General features: G+C 37.5%; 1 protein-coding gene across 2 annotated transcripts in view; it reads left to right on the top strand.

Moving 5' to 3' along the window:
- Positions 1 to 1,640: 1,640 nt before the first annotated feature.
- The window catches only part of BRIP1 (BRCA1 interacting helicase 1), a 171,474-nt gene continuing 156,188 nt past the window's right edge, over positions 1,641 to 16,926 (top strand). The window contains exons 1-6 of one of the 2 annotated variants that reach the window (XM_049860997.1): positions 1,641 to 1,684; positions 4,724 to 4,846; positions 6,084 to 6,195; positions 7,812 to 7,988; positions 12,500 to 12,627; positions 14,399 to 14,518. In XM_049860997.1, coding sequence (XP_049716954.1) covers positions 4,751 to 4,846; positions 6,084 to 6,195; positions 7,812 to 7,988; positions 12,500 to 12,627; positions 14,399 to 14,518 — 633 coding nt within the window. In that variant the 5' untranslated portion in view covers positions 1,641 to 1,684; positions 4,724 to 4,750. Of the gene's footprint in view, positions 1,685 to 2,167; positions 2,254 to 4,723; positions 4,847 to 6,083; positions 6,196 to 7,811; positions 7,989 to 12,499; positions 12,628 to 14,398; positions 14,519 to 16,926 lie in introns of those variants that run through there. The other variant, XM_049860998.1, reaches the window with a different exon arrangement.

Here is a 16,926-nt window from a genome sequence, read left to right as displayed (position 1 = left end):
AAAAATTTATGAAAGCAGAGAAGGTATTTTAATGGATTATAAATCAATGGCATTATTCTTCCACTGGCCTAACGGTAAACTACATTTTTGTACTTTCCATTCATCTTTGTTTATGCATACATATTTTCACATAACTAAATTCCTAATGCCCAGTTTAGAGTCTGCTTTTTTCCATTTAACTTTACATGGAATTTTTCCCTACAAGTTGTTTAGCTTTTATAATTACTGGCTTTATAATCTATTGAGTTCATAATCACAATCATCTCACCATCACTATTCTGGGAAGTTTATCTTTTTTTTTCAGCATTACAAATATGCATTACTATCAACTGAGGTATGAACACTTTTAGGTTACTTTAGAATAAATTTCTGGGACTGAGATTATTAGGTGAAAGGATAGAACTTATTTTTATGACTACAAGTTTTGACGTTTTGAGAAGATGTAGAAAAAAACTAAGACAAACAGATCAACTTGCCTTCTTCTCATCCCTTGCTCCAGGAACCTTCCCCTCCTCAAACTCTAGTTACTTAAATTTGAGAGGCTGTGTCAGGTTCTGTTTTTGTGGGGCACCAGTGTTTGAACATCATAGCGACCCTATAGGACAGAGTAGAACTGCCTCATAGAGTTTCCAAGGAGGGCCTGGCGGATTCTAAACGCTGACCCTTTGGTTAGCAGCCCTAGCACTTAACCACTACGCCACCAAGGTTTCCTTTTTAGTTTTTGTTGGTTTAGTATTTGAACATGTTTGGTAGAGGGTCAGTGAAAAAGGGAGACCCTCAAGGAGTTGGAGTGACACAGTGGCTGCAACAAGGGGTTCAAACATTGATTGCGAAGATGGTGCAGGACCGGGCAGTGTTACGTTCTGTTGTACACAGGCTCCCTGTGAGGCGCAACCGACTCCAGAGCAGCTAACGACAGTATTTGCCCTCAGTTTAGGTTGTACAAAAAATACTTTTTAAAAATAAGCATCATTTGGCGAGATCATGATTATCCTCGTCTTTGTATACGTCTTGGCAAAGAAAAAACTGGTCTCCGGAGGGGTAGAAGGTGGGTAAGCCACAGTGGAGGTAGAAGGAATCCGGGACTGGAGACGTCGAGAGCGTGCCCCCAGCGGAATCTGGCCATCGGGAAAAGCCTCGGAGACTTAAGGCTTGAATACTGTAGCCAGTTGTCTTAGAACCGTTTCGCCTAATTTGCCTCACAGTCTTTGATACTCCAGCTACTGTCAAGTTCGGAAATTTAAACTGAGTGGCACTAACGAATGCTCAGAGAACTCGGCAAGGCGTTTCCTTTTCGTTGCTCTACAAACTTTAAGAGTGAGATTTCGGGTTTCCAAGGAAGCTGGTGCCGGGGTGAAATCACCGATTTCAAAAGTCAAGCGGAGAAAGCGCTTTCCCTTCAAAGCCCAAATATCTGCGGCTGCAGCTCACTTTTCTACTGATTTACCTTCCGGTGCCGCCAAGTATCTTGGGGCTCTTCTTATCTCGGAGGCGTGGATTGGGTGTTCAGCGCGCCCGCCGACTATTTTTGCGCCAGGATTGGTCGCTTGATTTCCGCTCTAGATGGGTGATTGGCTGTCAACTCGCTCGGCGATTGGGTGCTGGGAGTCGAGGGGTGGGAGGCGGGAATTCTTCGGAAACGGTGTTGCTGAGGGGGTTTCACAAGACTTGGAGCGGAGAAAAGGTAAAGCCGCCCCGAATCCGGGATGAGGAGAGGGGAGTAGCGACCCCTGAGGAAGGGGGAGAGTGGAGGCTTGTGTCCTTTCGTCTCTGCCAGGGCTCCGCATGATTTGCTCTCAGAAATCGGCGTCCTTTTCTCCCGTGCATCAGTATTGCTTCGGTTTTCCTCAGGACCGCCAAGCCTGTCTGTCCGAGGGGGGGCGCCAAGCCTGCCGGGGGGGGTGCCTTCTGTTTTTGCCCAAGTCCCTTTGCAGGCCCATCGGTGTTGACTGGATCACCTGGTCCTTGGGGATCACAACTGCCTGTGAGAGGAGGGAAGCGTGGGGAAGAAAACCTGGGTAGAAGGGGACCCCTTCCCTGCCGCCCTGGAGCGGTGATTAGCCCGGGTTTCCGTGTTACCTCTTGGCGGGAGGGGGCGCCAGGAGGCGGTCGGTTCGTTTGCCCTTTCTGCAATGTTGCGGGGAGAGCTACCCGTGTACGAGATGCGCGTTGCCACAGCTGGGCTGGGATGGATAGATTTCTAGGTTAAAGCTGAGTTACTACGGTGGCCTTGAGTTGTTGGTTCGCACTGAGGTTAGTATTCCACCAAATCCCGTTCTTAGAGCTTTATAGAAAGAATCACAAAACTTTAGAAATGGAAAGTACTTTAGTAGAATACTGGTTCTTAACTTTCGGAACAACACAAGCTGTGATTAGGTTTATTACTGGCTTCATAATCTGTTGTATTGCTGTATTATAATTTAACCATCACTCCACCCCTAGATTGAAGTTACCATTTTTTCGCTACTGCAAAATAATTCCTCAATTGATAACATTTTCAGCTTTTGTTTTCTCTATTTTCAGTTATTTCCTTAAGATATATTTATGGAAGTGAGAAATCTATGGACTTTCTCCTCAGAAGAGTGCAATCATGCACAGAAATTTCTGCATGCAATTTCAAGAGGTCACAGTTTCTGAATTACCCATAGAGATCCGAGGTTAAAAACAGTGGTTAGAGGAGGCGGCATTAAAGTGAATACTTTCTCTGTGTCAGATACTGGATTAGGCACATTCTGTACATTATTTAATTCTTAACTCAGTACTTGACTAAATATTATTAATATACATGAAAACCTTATCAGGTAGTTAGTATTATTGCCATCTTACAGATGAATAAACAGGCTCAAGAGAGGTTAACTGTGTAACATAGTGGAATTCAGATTTAGGTCTGCCTTGCTCCAGAGCCCATCCTCTTTCCACCATACCTTAAACCAAAAACCAAACCCACTGCCGTGGAGTCCATTCCGACTCATAGCGACTCCATAGGACAGAGTAGAACTGCCCCATAGAGTTTCCAAGGAGCGCCTGGCAAATTTGAACTGCCAGGCTTTTGGTTATCAGTCGTAGCACTGTACCTTACCTTACTGACCTTTAAATAAGAATTATTGAGCACCCTCTATGTTCCAAGGCACTTTCTTCCTTACAGCAACTTTTAAATTAAAGATTATTACAATGAAGGGTCTCAGTACAGAGAAGTGAAAAGACATCTGAGTTGCTGTCAGACCTGACCTAGAATCTAAACTTCCCGACTGCTGGTCCACAGCTTTTTCCTTCTAACCAGAAGACTGCAGAAAGGAAAAACAGAAAGGGACAGAATAGGAGGAGAAAAAGAGTGGTGCTATGGAGTTGGAAAGATCAGGAATCTCTCTCTATAGATCGATTATATCTGATCAAATTTGTAATAAGAGCGCATGTTTAATTGGGTACCTAATGTCCTTTTAGCACATTATTTCATTTAATCTTTGTAACAATCCTATGAACCAAAAAAAAAAAAAACCAAACCCATTGCCATCGAGTCGATTCTGACTCATAGTGATCCTATAGGACAGAGTAGAACTGCCCCATATGGTTTCCAAGGAGCCGACCTTTTGGTTAGCAGCCATAGCACTTAACAACTGTACCACCAGTTGTTTCCACAATCCTATAAGGTAGATGCTATTACTGTCCTTATTTTACGGATGAGAACACCAAGGCCTAGGGAAGTAACTCGCCCAAGGTCATACCACTAATACATGGCGGAGCAGGGATGCAAAGCCAGACTTGTCAGACTACAAGGCCCGTGTTCTCCAACGCTGTGATTTTATGTTTGTTATTTCCTGTTGTGTTGGCTCTGACTCATGGCACCATTGTGTACGACAGAACAAAAAGTTGCCAAGTTTTGGGACATGTTCCTGATTGTTGGTGTGTTTGAGTCCATTTGTGGCTATTGTGTAGTGCTTTCCAGCTTGAAGGGCTCATCTGCCTGTACTATGTAAGACAATGTTCTGTTACGTGTGTTAGTTATCTAGTGCTGGTGTAACAGAAATACCACAAGTGGTGGCTTTAACAATGGAAGTTTATTTTCTCACAGTTTAGGAGACTAGAAGTTGAAATTCAGGGTGCTAGGTATAGGGGAAGGCGTTCTGTCTCTGTTGGCTTTGGAGGAAGGTCCTTGTCTCTTTGAGCTTCTGCTTCTAGGTGATCTTTGTGTGGCTTAGCATCTCTCTTCCCCCAATATCTCTTCTCTCACTTCCTTGTTTAATTTCTTTTATATCTAAAAAGAGATTGATTTAAGATACACCCCACACTAATCCTTTCTCATTAACATAATAAAGGCAACTCATTCCCAAATGGGATTATAACCACAGGTATAGAAGTAAGGATTTACAACACACATTTTTGGGAGACACACTTCAATCCATAATGTATTTTCATTGGCTGATTTTCAGAAAGAAATTGCCAGGCCTGTCTCCTTGGTCTGTCTTAGTCTGGAAGCTCTGCTGAAACCTGTCCACCATGGGTGACTCTGCTGGTATTTGAAGTACTGGTAGTATGGCTTCCAGCATCATAGCAACACTCAAGCCACTACAGTATAACAAACTGACAGAAACTCTTTTGCTTCTATTTGTTTTGTTTATATATTTGTTAATTCCAGTTTTTATTTCCAGACTTCTATCCTAGTGTTGATTGTCTGGTTTTCTTTGAGTATCGTAGTTTCAATATTGATTTTTCATTTTTGTTGCAGTTGGGAATCCGAAATAAATAAGAAAGCATGATGTCTTCAGTATGGTCTGAATATACAATTGGTGGGGTGAAGATTAACTTTCCTTGTAAGGCTTATCCATCACAGCTTGCTATGATGAATTGTGTAAGTGATTTTTAGAAGTTTTAAGTCTTTATTAAGATACAGATGCTTGTGATCCATAATATATTTTGAGTTTGACTGCATTCATTTTCTTAGATAGTAAATGGATTGGGAATATTTTCTCAGCTCATTTGGAAGAACATGAAAAAAAATCTAACCTTTGGCAAAATAAATACTCTTGATCACTAAACTGTATATGTCTGTGGTTAGGAGGCAAAGGAGAGCATTGTAAGAAATGTTCTCATTCATTTGGAACATCTATTTACTAAATTATTGCTTTCAACAAAGTATTTACTGTCTCATACACAGAATACTTTGTTTTTTCACCATTAATTTTTTTTGAAGTATTTTGATCATACAGAAAATTAACATGCAAACTTGTGTAAATCAACTTTCCTGCTTTGTTAAATCTTAATATTTTAGTATAATGTCTTGTTTGCTAGTAACAGAGGTTACCAGTATCCTCAATTTGGTCTTTATCTTTCCCAGCATATTTTAATGTTTTTATTACATATGTATGTATCCATAAATAATATATAGTATTATTTTACATATTTTAAACTTGGTGTAATGTTATGATACTATGTTTATCTTCCTGCAGAACTTGATTTTTTTGACTTAATGTTATTTTTAAGATGTAGCTCTTTTGATTGTTGATACATTTTAATGACTGTATAGTATTCTATTGTTATGAATATACCAGAATTTGTCCATTTTTCTATTGATGGACATTTAGATTGTTTACATTCTTTTACAATGACGAACAGTGCTGCTGTGAGCTTCTTATACACGCTTTCTTGTGTTCATGTGGGAAAGGTTTCAACGATGTACCTAGGACTGAACTTGCTGGAAGTGGGCATCTTCAACTTTACTAGAAATTTTTGTACAAATGGTTATAACAGCGTACACTGTCACTAGCAGTATCCCCCATTGAGTTTTCATCAAAGATATTCATAGGTATTAGTGTTTTGCAGACATGAAGATATTTGCATAATTAAGGCACAGATTGCTTTCTTCATTTTTTTCTCTCGTGATTGATATACTTGTAAGTCCCATGTAATTTCAGGGAGAGGCATAAAGGAATAAAGTCCAGATTTAACTAAATACTAGTTCTTTCTTTTCATATTGCTGTGTTCCTTGGAGTGCAGCCTCACGTCTTGCTATTTGTACTTCTGAGGGAGAGAGACCCTAATAAAGTAAAATGCTTATTGATTTTTTAAAATTGTTTTTGTGTTAATAGATTGTCAGAGGATTAAACAGTAAGCAACATTGTTTGTTGGAGAGCCCCACAGGAAGTGGGAAAAGCTTAGCCTTACTTTGTTCGGCTTTAGCATGGCAGCAGTCTCTTAGTGGTAAGTAGTTGGTTGATACCTTCAAGTTGCCCACTGGGACCTGAAAGTACTCTTTATTCAGAATGGTTCAGCCATGTTCTAGTTAATTTAAATATTCTCTTTTTAAGATATTTCTTTATAAAAAATATTTATACTAGGTTATATATCTTCCAAAAGAGTTTCAATATAGGAAAATATATTTAGTCCAAAAATAATGTTGAATATAATTTAGTCTTTTATGTGATGATTCAAAGAGTACATAAGAATCTTGGAATGCTTAGAATTATGAAAATAATTAGATGATAATTTGTATGTAAAATATGTAAGAGATGGGACTGTTACAGTGCTATAATATATACTAAAAGTTTTTTTTTTTTTTGAGTAAATGCTTTAATATATTTGTTTATCTGTCCCTTCCTCATAACATTAGCACATGGGATACATATATAAAAAAATTCTAGTTGAGCTTTCTACTTCTTTGGATGCCAGATAAGCAGAAGTTTATTGTAATGTTATTTGTGTGAATTCATGTTATTTTTATTACTTTTACTTTATTTGGTAAGAAATGCCTGGCAATGTTTTCTTTTATTGAAAAACTATGTAATCTACATAATGAATTTGAAATACAATATTGGCGGTATTTTAGTTACAAAATCAGATGGCTTTGGCCTAATGTATTAGGAGAATTTGAAGTTAATCATGGGGGGTTGTGTGTGTGTGTATACATATATATATATTTTTTTACTGATAAGACTGTATTAAAAATAAACTAAATATTTTATACATTATTGGTGGCCCATTTTGATTGTTGAGTTACTCTTTGGGAAAAAAATGAGATTATCAGGTAGTAACTTAAACTTTTAATGGGCGAGCTCTGAAAAACAGAATTAGTAGTGTTTATGAGGTGCGAGTGGGAATATGATATCAGTACTATTTACAACAAGTAAATTATTTTGCTTTTTTTGGTATATTTGAAATGTAGGCCTATTAAAATTCTATATTATATTTGGAATTAAAATTTACCCATTTTATTGAATTAAAATACTAATCTTAAAATGTATTTTGATACACTTTTGAAAATTGATACATCAAAAAACATGTTTCTTTTTGAAGTAAAAGTGTAAGGAAGTGTAAGTGAGAAATGATTTAACCCCTAGTTTACATTATTATTTAATATCTTGAACTTTCAAATTCTCCCTTTAGGGAAATAACAGTAATTAGGAACGTTGTTTAAGTATTCGTTTCAGTCCTTCTGCTTGATTTTTAAATGTATCTCAGTATGAACCAATATTTGAATAGCTATGTTTTGATTACATTCTTAATCTTGATCTATTAGATTTTTATAGACTAATTATGATAAATTCTCTATAAATGATTACTGATATAAAATTGTTGATAAATTCTCTATAAAAGTTTCTGGCATAAATGTTTCTCCCTGTCCTAATTTGATGCTGCAGATAGGGTGACCAACTTGTCCTGGTTTGCCAGGTATTCTCTTGGTTTTAGCACCGGAAGTCCCATATCCTGGGAATCCCCTCAACCCTGGATAAACCAGGATGGTTGTTCACCCTGGCTGCTGACAGAGATGAATTTTTTTATCTTAGACATATTATAAATCAAGATTCTTTACTTTTTAGGGAAGCCAGTGGATGAGGGCTTAAGTAAAAAGGCTGAAGTACCACCATCATGTAGTTGTACATGCCATTCAAAGAATTTTCCTAACAATGACATTATGAACCCAGGAACATCACACCATTTTGGTAGTCCAAGTACACCACCTTCTGAAAGAAATATCACTTCATCAACTTGTCAAGGTAATTTATATTTTGTTTAAGGCCATTGGTATCTATAATAGGAGCCTTAATTATTGCTGTTACTTAGGTAAATTAGATTAGCACAATTGATTGTGCATTTCTGGATAATTTCTCTGGAATTATTTTAAAACAACACCTAAAGTGGTCAGAAACCCTTGGACTGTTTCATCTGTAGTTTGACTTAATTTATTTGGATATTTTTTGAGGAAAACAAGGCAAAATAAATAGTATTTAGAAATTAATGTTATACGTAGTCAGTACTGTTAGTTATATATTAGAATCCCCTTACAAAACGTACTGATTTGTATCTTAAAACATCTAATTAGCCTCTGTCTTAGTTATCTAGTGCTGCTATAACAGAAATATCACAAGTGGATGGCTTTAACAAAGAGAAGTTTATTTCGTCATAGTAAAGTAGGCTAAAGTCCAAATTTTTAGGGTGTCAGCTCCAGAGGGAGGCTGTATCCCTCTGTCAGCCTTGTCATCAATCTTCCCCTGGACTAGGAGCTTCTTTGTGCGGGGGGCCCGGATCCAAAGGGTGAGCTCTACTCCTAGCACTGCCTTCTTGGTGGTATGAGGTCCCCTGGTCTCTGCTCACTTCTCTCTTTTATATCTCAGGAGATTGCCTCAAGACACAATCCAATTTTGTAGATTGAGTCCTGCCTCACTAACACAACTGCCGCCCATCCTCCCTCATGAACATCATAGAGACCAGATTTACAACATATAGGAAAACCACACAATACTGGGAATCATGTCCCAGCCAAATTGATACATGCATTTTTGGGGGGACATAATTCAATCCAGGACAGCCTTATTCATTTATTCCTGATGAAGTTTGCCTGACTTTCTGAGGCCAGTATCCTATATGAATATCAGGTGGGTTTTAAGTGTGATCCTTACACAAAAAACAAACCCGTTGCCATCGAGGCAATTCTGAGTCATAGCGACCCTATAGGACAGAGTAGAGTTTCCAAGGAGCACCTGGTGGATTTGAACTGCCGACCTTTTGATTAGCAGCCGTAGTTCTTAACCACAGCGCCACCAGGGTTTCCAAGTGTGATCCTTAAGTAGTTCTTAATAGATTTATTTAAGAGAAATATATTAAGGATGGCATGATTATGTATGGTTTTTATCTTTCTTCTGCCTTTGACTATATGGAAAGAATTAACCACTGTTTACCCAAGCCAGAAACCTAGGAGACATCCTGGATACTTCGTTCTTCCTTATCCCTCCATGCAAATCTCCATCTCCATTAATACCACCCTAGTCCAAACTGGCATCATCTCTTGTTTAGAGCATACAGTCACTTCTTTTCCTGCATTCGTTCATGCCATTCCTTAACTAATCACTGACAGGGAGAAAGAGGTTGCCATGATTGGTTTAAGCATAAACAGTATCCACTTCCTAATATCACATATGGAATCAGCACACAACTCTGTGGAAGAAGGTAGATGCTTGAACTAGAGTGAAGTTCTATTAAGAATGAGGAAGAGTCTGTTAACCTAGAACTAAAACCATTCCCAAACCCAATTCTTCAGAGAAAGATTAGACTGTACCATAAAACACAAAATAATAACTCATGAAGAGTGTTCAAATAGATTAAAAAAAAAAAAAACTTTTTTTTTTTTTTTTTTTACATGAGACTAAATGGGCAGCTCGTGTCCAGAGGTGGGGTGAGAAGGCAGAAAGGGATAGGAGATAAGTGAATGGACAAGGAAACCAGGGGTGGAAAGGGGGAGTGTGCTGTCACATATAGGGGTTTCACGTAGGGTCACATGACAATATGTGTATAAATTTTTATATGAGAAATTAACTTGAATTGTAAACTTCCACCGAAAGCACACGCACACACAAAGAAGAATGAGGAAGAAAAAAACAAACCCACTGCTCTCAAGTCGATTCTGACTCATAGTGATCCTATAGACCAGAGTAGAACTGCCCCTTAGAGTTTCCAAGGAATGCTTGGTGGATTTGAACTGCTGACCTCTTGGTTAGCAGCCATAACACTTAACCACTACGCCACCAGGGTTTCCGAATGAAGAAGAGGCAGGAGAATAGATCTTGGATAGATGACCAGTTGTGTGTTCTATACTATGTTGGACCTCAATCCTTTTGGCTTTCGTTCAGTTCCTTCTAAGGGTCATGCTTTCTCCTGCCTAAGAGCCTTTGCTTGTATTAGTCTCACTTTTGAACGAAGTGCCATCTTCAACTTGTTATCCTACTCTTTTTTAGATTGAGCTTAAATGTCACTTTCTTGGGGGCACCGACCCTGACTTTTCTGCCAGATTAGATTTGATCTCCCTATTATATGCTGTTATCTTACTGTGTACCTCTCTTTCATAACACTTGATGCAGTTTGTATTATACAAGCGTTTGTGTGCGTCTTTTACCTCTGGGGAAAGCAGAGACTATTAAATCTCTTCTTCTCCCAGAGGACTATATCCTTCACAAGGTCAGGGGCTAATAAGATATAACCCACATAAGAGAGTACACAAATCCTTAGTGTTTATAGCTTAACAAATTTTCACAAAGTGAACACACTGTGTACTACCTATACAACGGCTGATATTTTTTTTTTGGAAATGGTTTACCAGAACTTTCATGGTGCCTCTGAGTGGACTCGAACCTCAAGCCTTTCACTTAGAAGCAGAATGTGTTAACCATTTGCACCACCCAGGGACTCCAACATTCTTGTTAACACTTGATGTTTTCAGTCCTTTTAATTTTAGCTGTTCTACATGTGTGATGTTTTAGTTGGCATTTCTCTGGTTACTAATGAGGTTGGGCATCTTTTTATCTGTTTTTTGGCCATTTGAATATCATCTTTAGTGAAATGACTATTCGAGTTGTTTGCCCATTTTTCTGTTGGGTTTTTTCTTACTGATTCCTAGGAGTTTTTTTTTTTTTTAATCTGGATACATCTCATTTCTTTTAACTTTGTATCTTGAAGACTTAACTCCTCCATTATACTTCCTGCAAGTTTCCCTGCTGTAAAGAAGAGGAAGATACGCCTTTTTGTATATCCAGATAATGTGATTTTTGTTTTTATGAATTCAGAATGGCCTCATTTGGCACATGGCAGTTCACTTTTTCTAAAACTAAATTGTCATTTAGGGTAGACATTCCCTAACTTTTAATAAGCCAGCAACCCTGTACAAGTTAACTTTGATTTATTTGGGTCCGGGTTTCTCAGCAGTGGCACTATTGACATTTTGAGTGGGATAATTATTTGTTGTGGGGGCTATCCCGTGCATATAGGATGTTTAGCAGCATCCCCGGCCTGTGCTCACTAAATGCCAGTAGCACTCCCCCATCCTATTTGTGACAACCAAAAATGTCTCCAGACATTGCCAAGTGTCCCCTGGCATGGTATATGTGTGTTGTCATTGTCACGGTTGAGAATCACTGATCTAGGTTTGTTTAGTGATTGTTTTACCAGGCTAGCTAGGAAATTACAGAGCTCAAACTTACATGTGTTATCTAAAATATACAGCAACCTTACAGGACGGAGTAGAACTGCCCCATAGGGTTTCCAAGGAGCAGCTGGTGGATTTGAACTGCCGACCTTTTGGTTAGCAGCCACCAGGGCTCATATATATATGTATATCAGATATATATATATGCAAAGGACTAAGAAGAGTCAAGATACTTTTGAAGAAACAGGTCAAGGTCAGAGGACTTGATCTACCAGATATCCTGTATCTTACCGGATAGCTACCAGATAAAGCTGTAGTAATTAAGACCATTCAGCCGTGGCACGGTGATAGACCAATGGAATAGAGTAGAAAATCAAAACTCAGGGCCATATATATCCAGAAACTTGATTTTTTAAAATAGAAGTTCCACGACAGAGCAGAAGGATAAGGAGGGACTTTTCCATAAATGGTGTTGGGACTACTGGATGTTCATACAGAAAAAATTGAGTTACATTGAGGCTGGGCCACTCACTAACTATGATATTGGGCAAAGTATTTGACTTTTTTTAAACCGAGGATTCATATTTGTAAAGTGGGGGTACTTAGTATTGTTTCGTGATTTAAGAATTCATTGATAACCTCGAGAATGAACTTTCAGTATTGTGGGATTAATAAACAATTTATAGGAGCTTGATTCTACTGTATTTTTAGCCTAAAGAGTATTAAGAAGGTTAGTAGGAAAGGAACATTGAGACATTTTGTAAAGAGAGATTTTTATAGAAATGAAGTACATTTTCTTGAGAGAATTTTTTAGTTATATTTCTTAAACCATGGTATTGGTATGTTTACAAAAGCATAAATCTATTTAAAAAAATAAAAATTGGGCTTTTCCTATTGAAAACGTATTTCTCAAAATATATCTTTGTTAGAGTAAACAGAATGGTAAGGAAGTGCTTTTAAGCATGTTTAGCTTTTCATACTTTAAACCATGTTATGGTATTTTTAGAAATAAGTTTTACCTCTTGGTCTCAATTTTCTTTTAGAAAAATTGCCTAAGTTATCTATGCTAATTTTTTATGACTTTTTATAAAGATTCTCCTGAAAAAAACACACTGGCTGCAAAGTTATCTGCCAAGAAGCAGGCATCTGTGTGCAGAAATGAAAATGATGATTTTCAAGTAGACAAGAAAAGAATTCGCCTCTTAGAAACTACACAGCAGGTAAACAGAGTTTATGGGCAGTGAAGTAATCCAGTTAGTTATATCTGAACAAGGTAGTCAAGTATCGATCAAGTTTTCAATGGTACCTTTGGAGATTAGTTGGGTCATGTCACAGACATAGTTCAACGGTAGTTTGTTGCAACTTCATTTTATACAGTTACTTGTTACAGAGGAGTTTGTAATTACTTCAGATTATTCACAGGAATGTGTCATTAAAGTGAATCTGCATGGTGCTTGCTTATATATTAGGAATTTGACAGTAAAATATTTACTTAAGGCAAATCATGTATATTGGTAATATAGGTACTTTATACTTTTCAACTCATTTGTTCTTTTTATCCAATAATGACATCTATTGGCCAAAACACTTTTGATATGAATATTCATATAATGATATTTTTGGTCTTGACAGTTTTAGTATATTTACAAAGTTTACTCTTATTTATTGATTTATTGTATTGCTACATGATAAGATACACGTATTTCTAAAAATTATTAGAAGACTTGAATTACCAGATATTTTAAATGAAGTGTGCTTTTCATTGATGAGCACAGTGTTTCTCACAGAATTCGTAGGGAGACTAGGATTTTAATAGACTCAGTTGCAAATATAAAAGGTGATTTATTAATTAGCATATAATTTGTAGGTAAGTGAGTATACTGAAAAGATTTGCATTCTTATATAGTTTAGATATTTCATTCATAGCCTTTATTAATAAATAAACGTTGTTTTTAGAAATAGAATAGTTTCCTTATTTTTGAAAAAGTACCATTCCAAATGAAGTATGAACCTATAGAGATCCACCACCCCCCCTGACAAATGTGTACCTAGAGTTGGATCTTGTGAGGTAGGGCCCAACATAAAAATTTTGTTCTCTGACTTTGTTGGCTCTTATTTCTTTTTTGGTAGGGATGGCATTATCACTAACAAAAAAACCAACCTCTTGCTGTTGAGTCGATTCTGACTCATAGTGACCCTGTAGGACAGAGTAGACCTGCACCATAGGAGCGGTGGTGGATTCAAACTGTCTACCAACCTTTTCGTTAGCAGCTGAGCTCTTAACTGTTGTGCCACTAGGGCTCCGGCATCATCACTAGAAATGCTTTATTTATTTATTTTTTTACGTATAGCTTAAGTAAACAGATTTTCGGCAAGTAGGAAAAGCAGAGAGACAGTTTGGAAAGAAAGCTTAATGTTATTATAAAAGAAATTTTAAGCAAAAGACAACTTGAATTATCAGATATCTAGTAAGCAACAGTAATAGTAGTAATCAAGTGATTTATTCTATCATGTAGGAAGTCTTGAATATTTATATTAAATTCATTCTGAGTTCTTTTCAGTGCAGAACAAGGCTTCAAATTTTGATTTTTATTTTCCAATTAGATATGTAATTGGACCCTGCTATAATCCAATAAATAGTTAGTGCCCATATGGTGGGACTATTTTATGTGAAGATCATTTTACACAACTGTAATTTTCATATGTCATTAATTAAAGCTATTTTGGCCGCAATTTAAGAGGTATTACAGAATCGATTTGACGGCACTGGGTTTGGTTTTTTTTTTTTTGGCTGTGTTCTGTATTTCATTTAAGTGTTATAGTGAGGTGCCTATTTGTGTTTTTAAAAAAGGTATTTGACTATTGCCAATTAGAAATAGTTACCGTTTCTTTTTATTTTATGCAGAAAACATCCATAGAGCTATTTTGACCTTTGTGAACAACTAGCCTTTTTAGTTTATATTCGACTTCATTTTGGTTCTGTGTTTACAGATTAGAAAACGTCATTCTTTTGAAAAGGAAGTACACCATTTGGATGCAAAAGTTGCTTCAGGAAAGGCAGTAAAACTCAACTCTCCATCAGGAACCACAAACTCCTTTTCTCTACAAACTGTATGTATTTATGCCATTGTTCAGCTTAAAGAAAGGTGAATTTGCTAAATCCATTTTTGAAAAAAAGAGGAAGAAAAGTATAATATAAAGAACGCTCTCTGCTTCTGATATGTGAGGTGGTAAAATCCCTATCCTCTCTGTGCCTCAGTTTCCTTGTTTATAAAATGAGAGAACAGGACTAGAGAGAGAACTGGAAATTCTTTTCCTGTTCTATATTCTAATGTTTGTAAACTCCACTTCCCTGAAGTTCTTTCTGTATCCTTTAGGATAGTAGTTCTCAAGGAATGGTCCAGCAACCTCTTGAGGTTCTTGAGATTTTTTCTGGAGGTCTTCAAGGTCAAAACTGTTTTCATATAATAGTATTCAGATGCTATTTGTCTTTTTTACTGTCTTGGCATTGGCCCTGATAGTACAAAAGCAATGCTGGGTATATTTCCTGGTGCCTTAGCACAAATCAAGGTAGTGGCACCAACCTGTATTAGTAATATTTTCTGCACCATTATTAACTCACATTTTTTTTTAAAGCCGATTTCATTCAAGAATGCTCTTGATGGAGCAGTATAAATTACTTGAAAGAATGACTGACAGATTAACTATGGTAATTCTTGAAAATGAATAAAGTGAGCCTGATAGTATTTGAGCTTTTAAGTAAAAATCAGAATTTTGAAAACCTTGCGTATGTCACTGAGCTTAGCAGTTTTCTGATGAAATTGTTGATGATATCAGTGGTGAATGTGACGTTTTCAAGTTGTAAATATGTCAACATTTGTAAAATTTGCAAAACTCAGTGAGCCAAGTATTTTCGAAATGACCAGTGCATGATACACAAAATCATGCTTGGAAAAGATCCATGCTAAGTGCAAGATCGACCCTGGACTCCGTGCCCCCCACCCTCTTCTCTCTCAGGCAATTGCAGATTTGTTTTCAATCACTGTAGATTAGTTTATATTTCCAGCATTCTGTATAAATGGAACGTTGTTGTGTGCTGCCAAGATAATTCTGACTCAGTGATCCTATAGGATAGAGTAGGTTTTCCAAGACTGGAAAACTTTATGGGAGCAGATCACCAGGTCTTTTCTCTTGCAGAGTGGCTGGTGGGCTCACACTGCTGACCTTTCAATTAGCAGCCAAGTGCTTAAGCATTGTGCTACCATGTATAAAACCCAAACCAAACCCACTGCCATCGAGTCGATTCCGACTCATAGCGACCTTATAGGACAGAGTAGAACTGCCCCATAGAGTTTCCAAGGAGCATCTGGCAGATTTGAACTGCCGACCTCTTGGTTAGCAGCTGTAGCACTTAACCACTATGCCACCAGGGTTCCCCCACCATGTATAAAAAAAAAAAAATGTATAAGGATTCCTTATATTCTGACCCATGACAGCTGCGTGTATTATAGAGTAGAACTACTCCATAGGGCTTTCTTGTCTATAATCTTTATGGAAACAGATTATAAGAGTTCCTTATAAATGGAATACCAAAACCAAACCTACTTCCATCAAGTAGATTCCTACTCATAGTGACTATATAGGACAGAACAGAACTTCCCTGAAGGGTTTCCAACGCTACAATCTTTACGGAAGCAGATTGCCACATCTTCCTTCTGCAGAGCAGTTGGTGGGTTTGAACCACCAACCTTTTGGGTAACAGCTGAGTGCTTAACCACTGTGACACCACAGCTCCTTATACATGGAATCATCTCTGGTAATTTTTGAATGGATTCTGGATATTGTGAATTTTACTTTTTTGGGTGCTGAGTATTATTGTATTTTTATAAATACTCTTGAGTTTTGTTATACGATGCAGTTCAGTTACTTGGAATCAGTTTGACCCTTTTGAGTCTTGCTTTTAAGATAAGTTAGGTGGGACCAGAGCAGGGTTTAGTTTTGGGCTATTACAATTGAGAAAAGGTGTTTCTGAGTCCTCTACCTAATGTCTCATAAATTGTATGGTTTTCTAATCTGGCTGGTGAGAACAGGCACTGTTGCCGGGCCCTGTGTGAATGTCTATAATAGTTTTTGGGGGTTCTTTCTCCTGTCTTGCGTAGTTTCCTCACTGGCATGCTCTGATCAGTAGTTTACTGCATACTTAAGTGGAACTCTGCAGATTTCCAGAGTTTGTTCTTTGTGCAGTTCTCTCTGCTTTAGTTCTCTTCTATGAACTCCAGTTGCCTTGGTCCCTGGACCCTCAGCAGTGTCTCTTCAACTGAGGGAGTCCTGGGAATCCCAATGCCATAGCCTAGAAACTCTATCAAGACAATAAACTGGCGCAGTCATAGCGCCTACCTCATTTGTTTCCTGTTTATCAGGGATTACTCTTTTTCCTTTCCTGATGTCTAGTGTTTTTTTTTTTTTTTTAATTTTTATTGTGCTTTAAGTGAAAGTTTGCAAAATCAAGTCAGTCTCTC

The sequence above is a fragment of the Elephas maximus genome, chromosome 19 (genome assembly GCF_024166365.1).
Source record: "Elephas maximus indicus isolate mEleMax1 chromosome 19, mEleMax1 primary haplotype, whole genome shotgun sequence".
NCBI lineage: Eukaryota > Metazoa > Chordata > Mammalia > Proboscidea > Elephantidae > Elephas > Elephas maximus.
The sequence above is the reverse complement of the archived record's forward strand: the minus strand, read 5'-3'. Positions and strand labels throughout refer to the sequence as shown.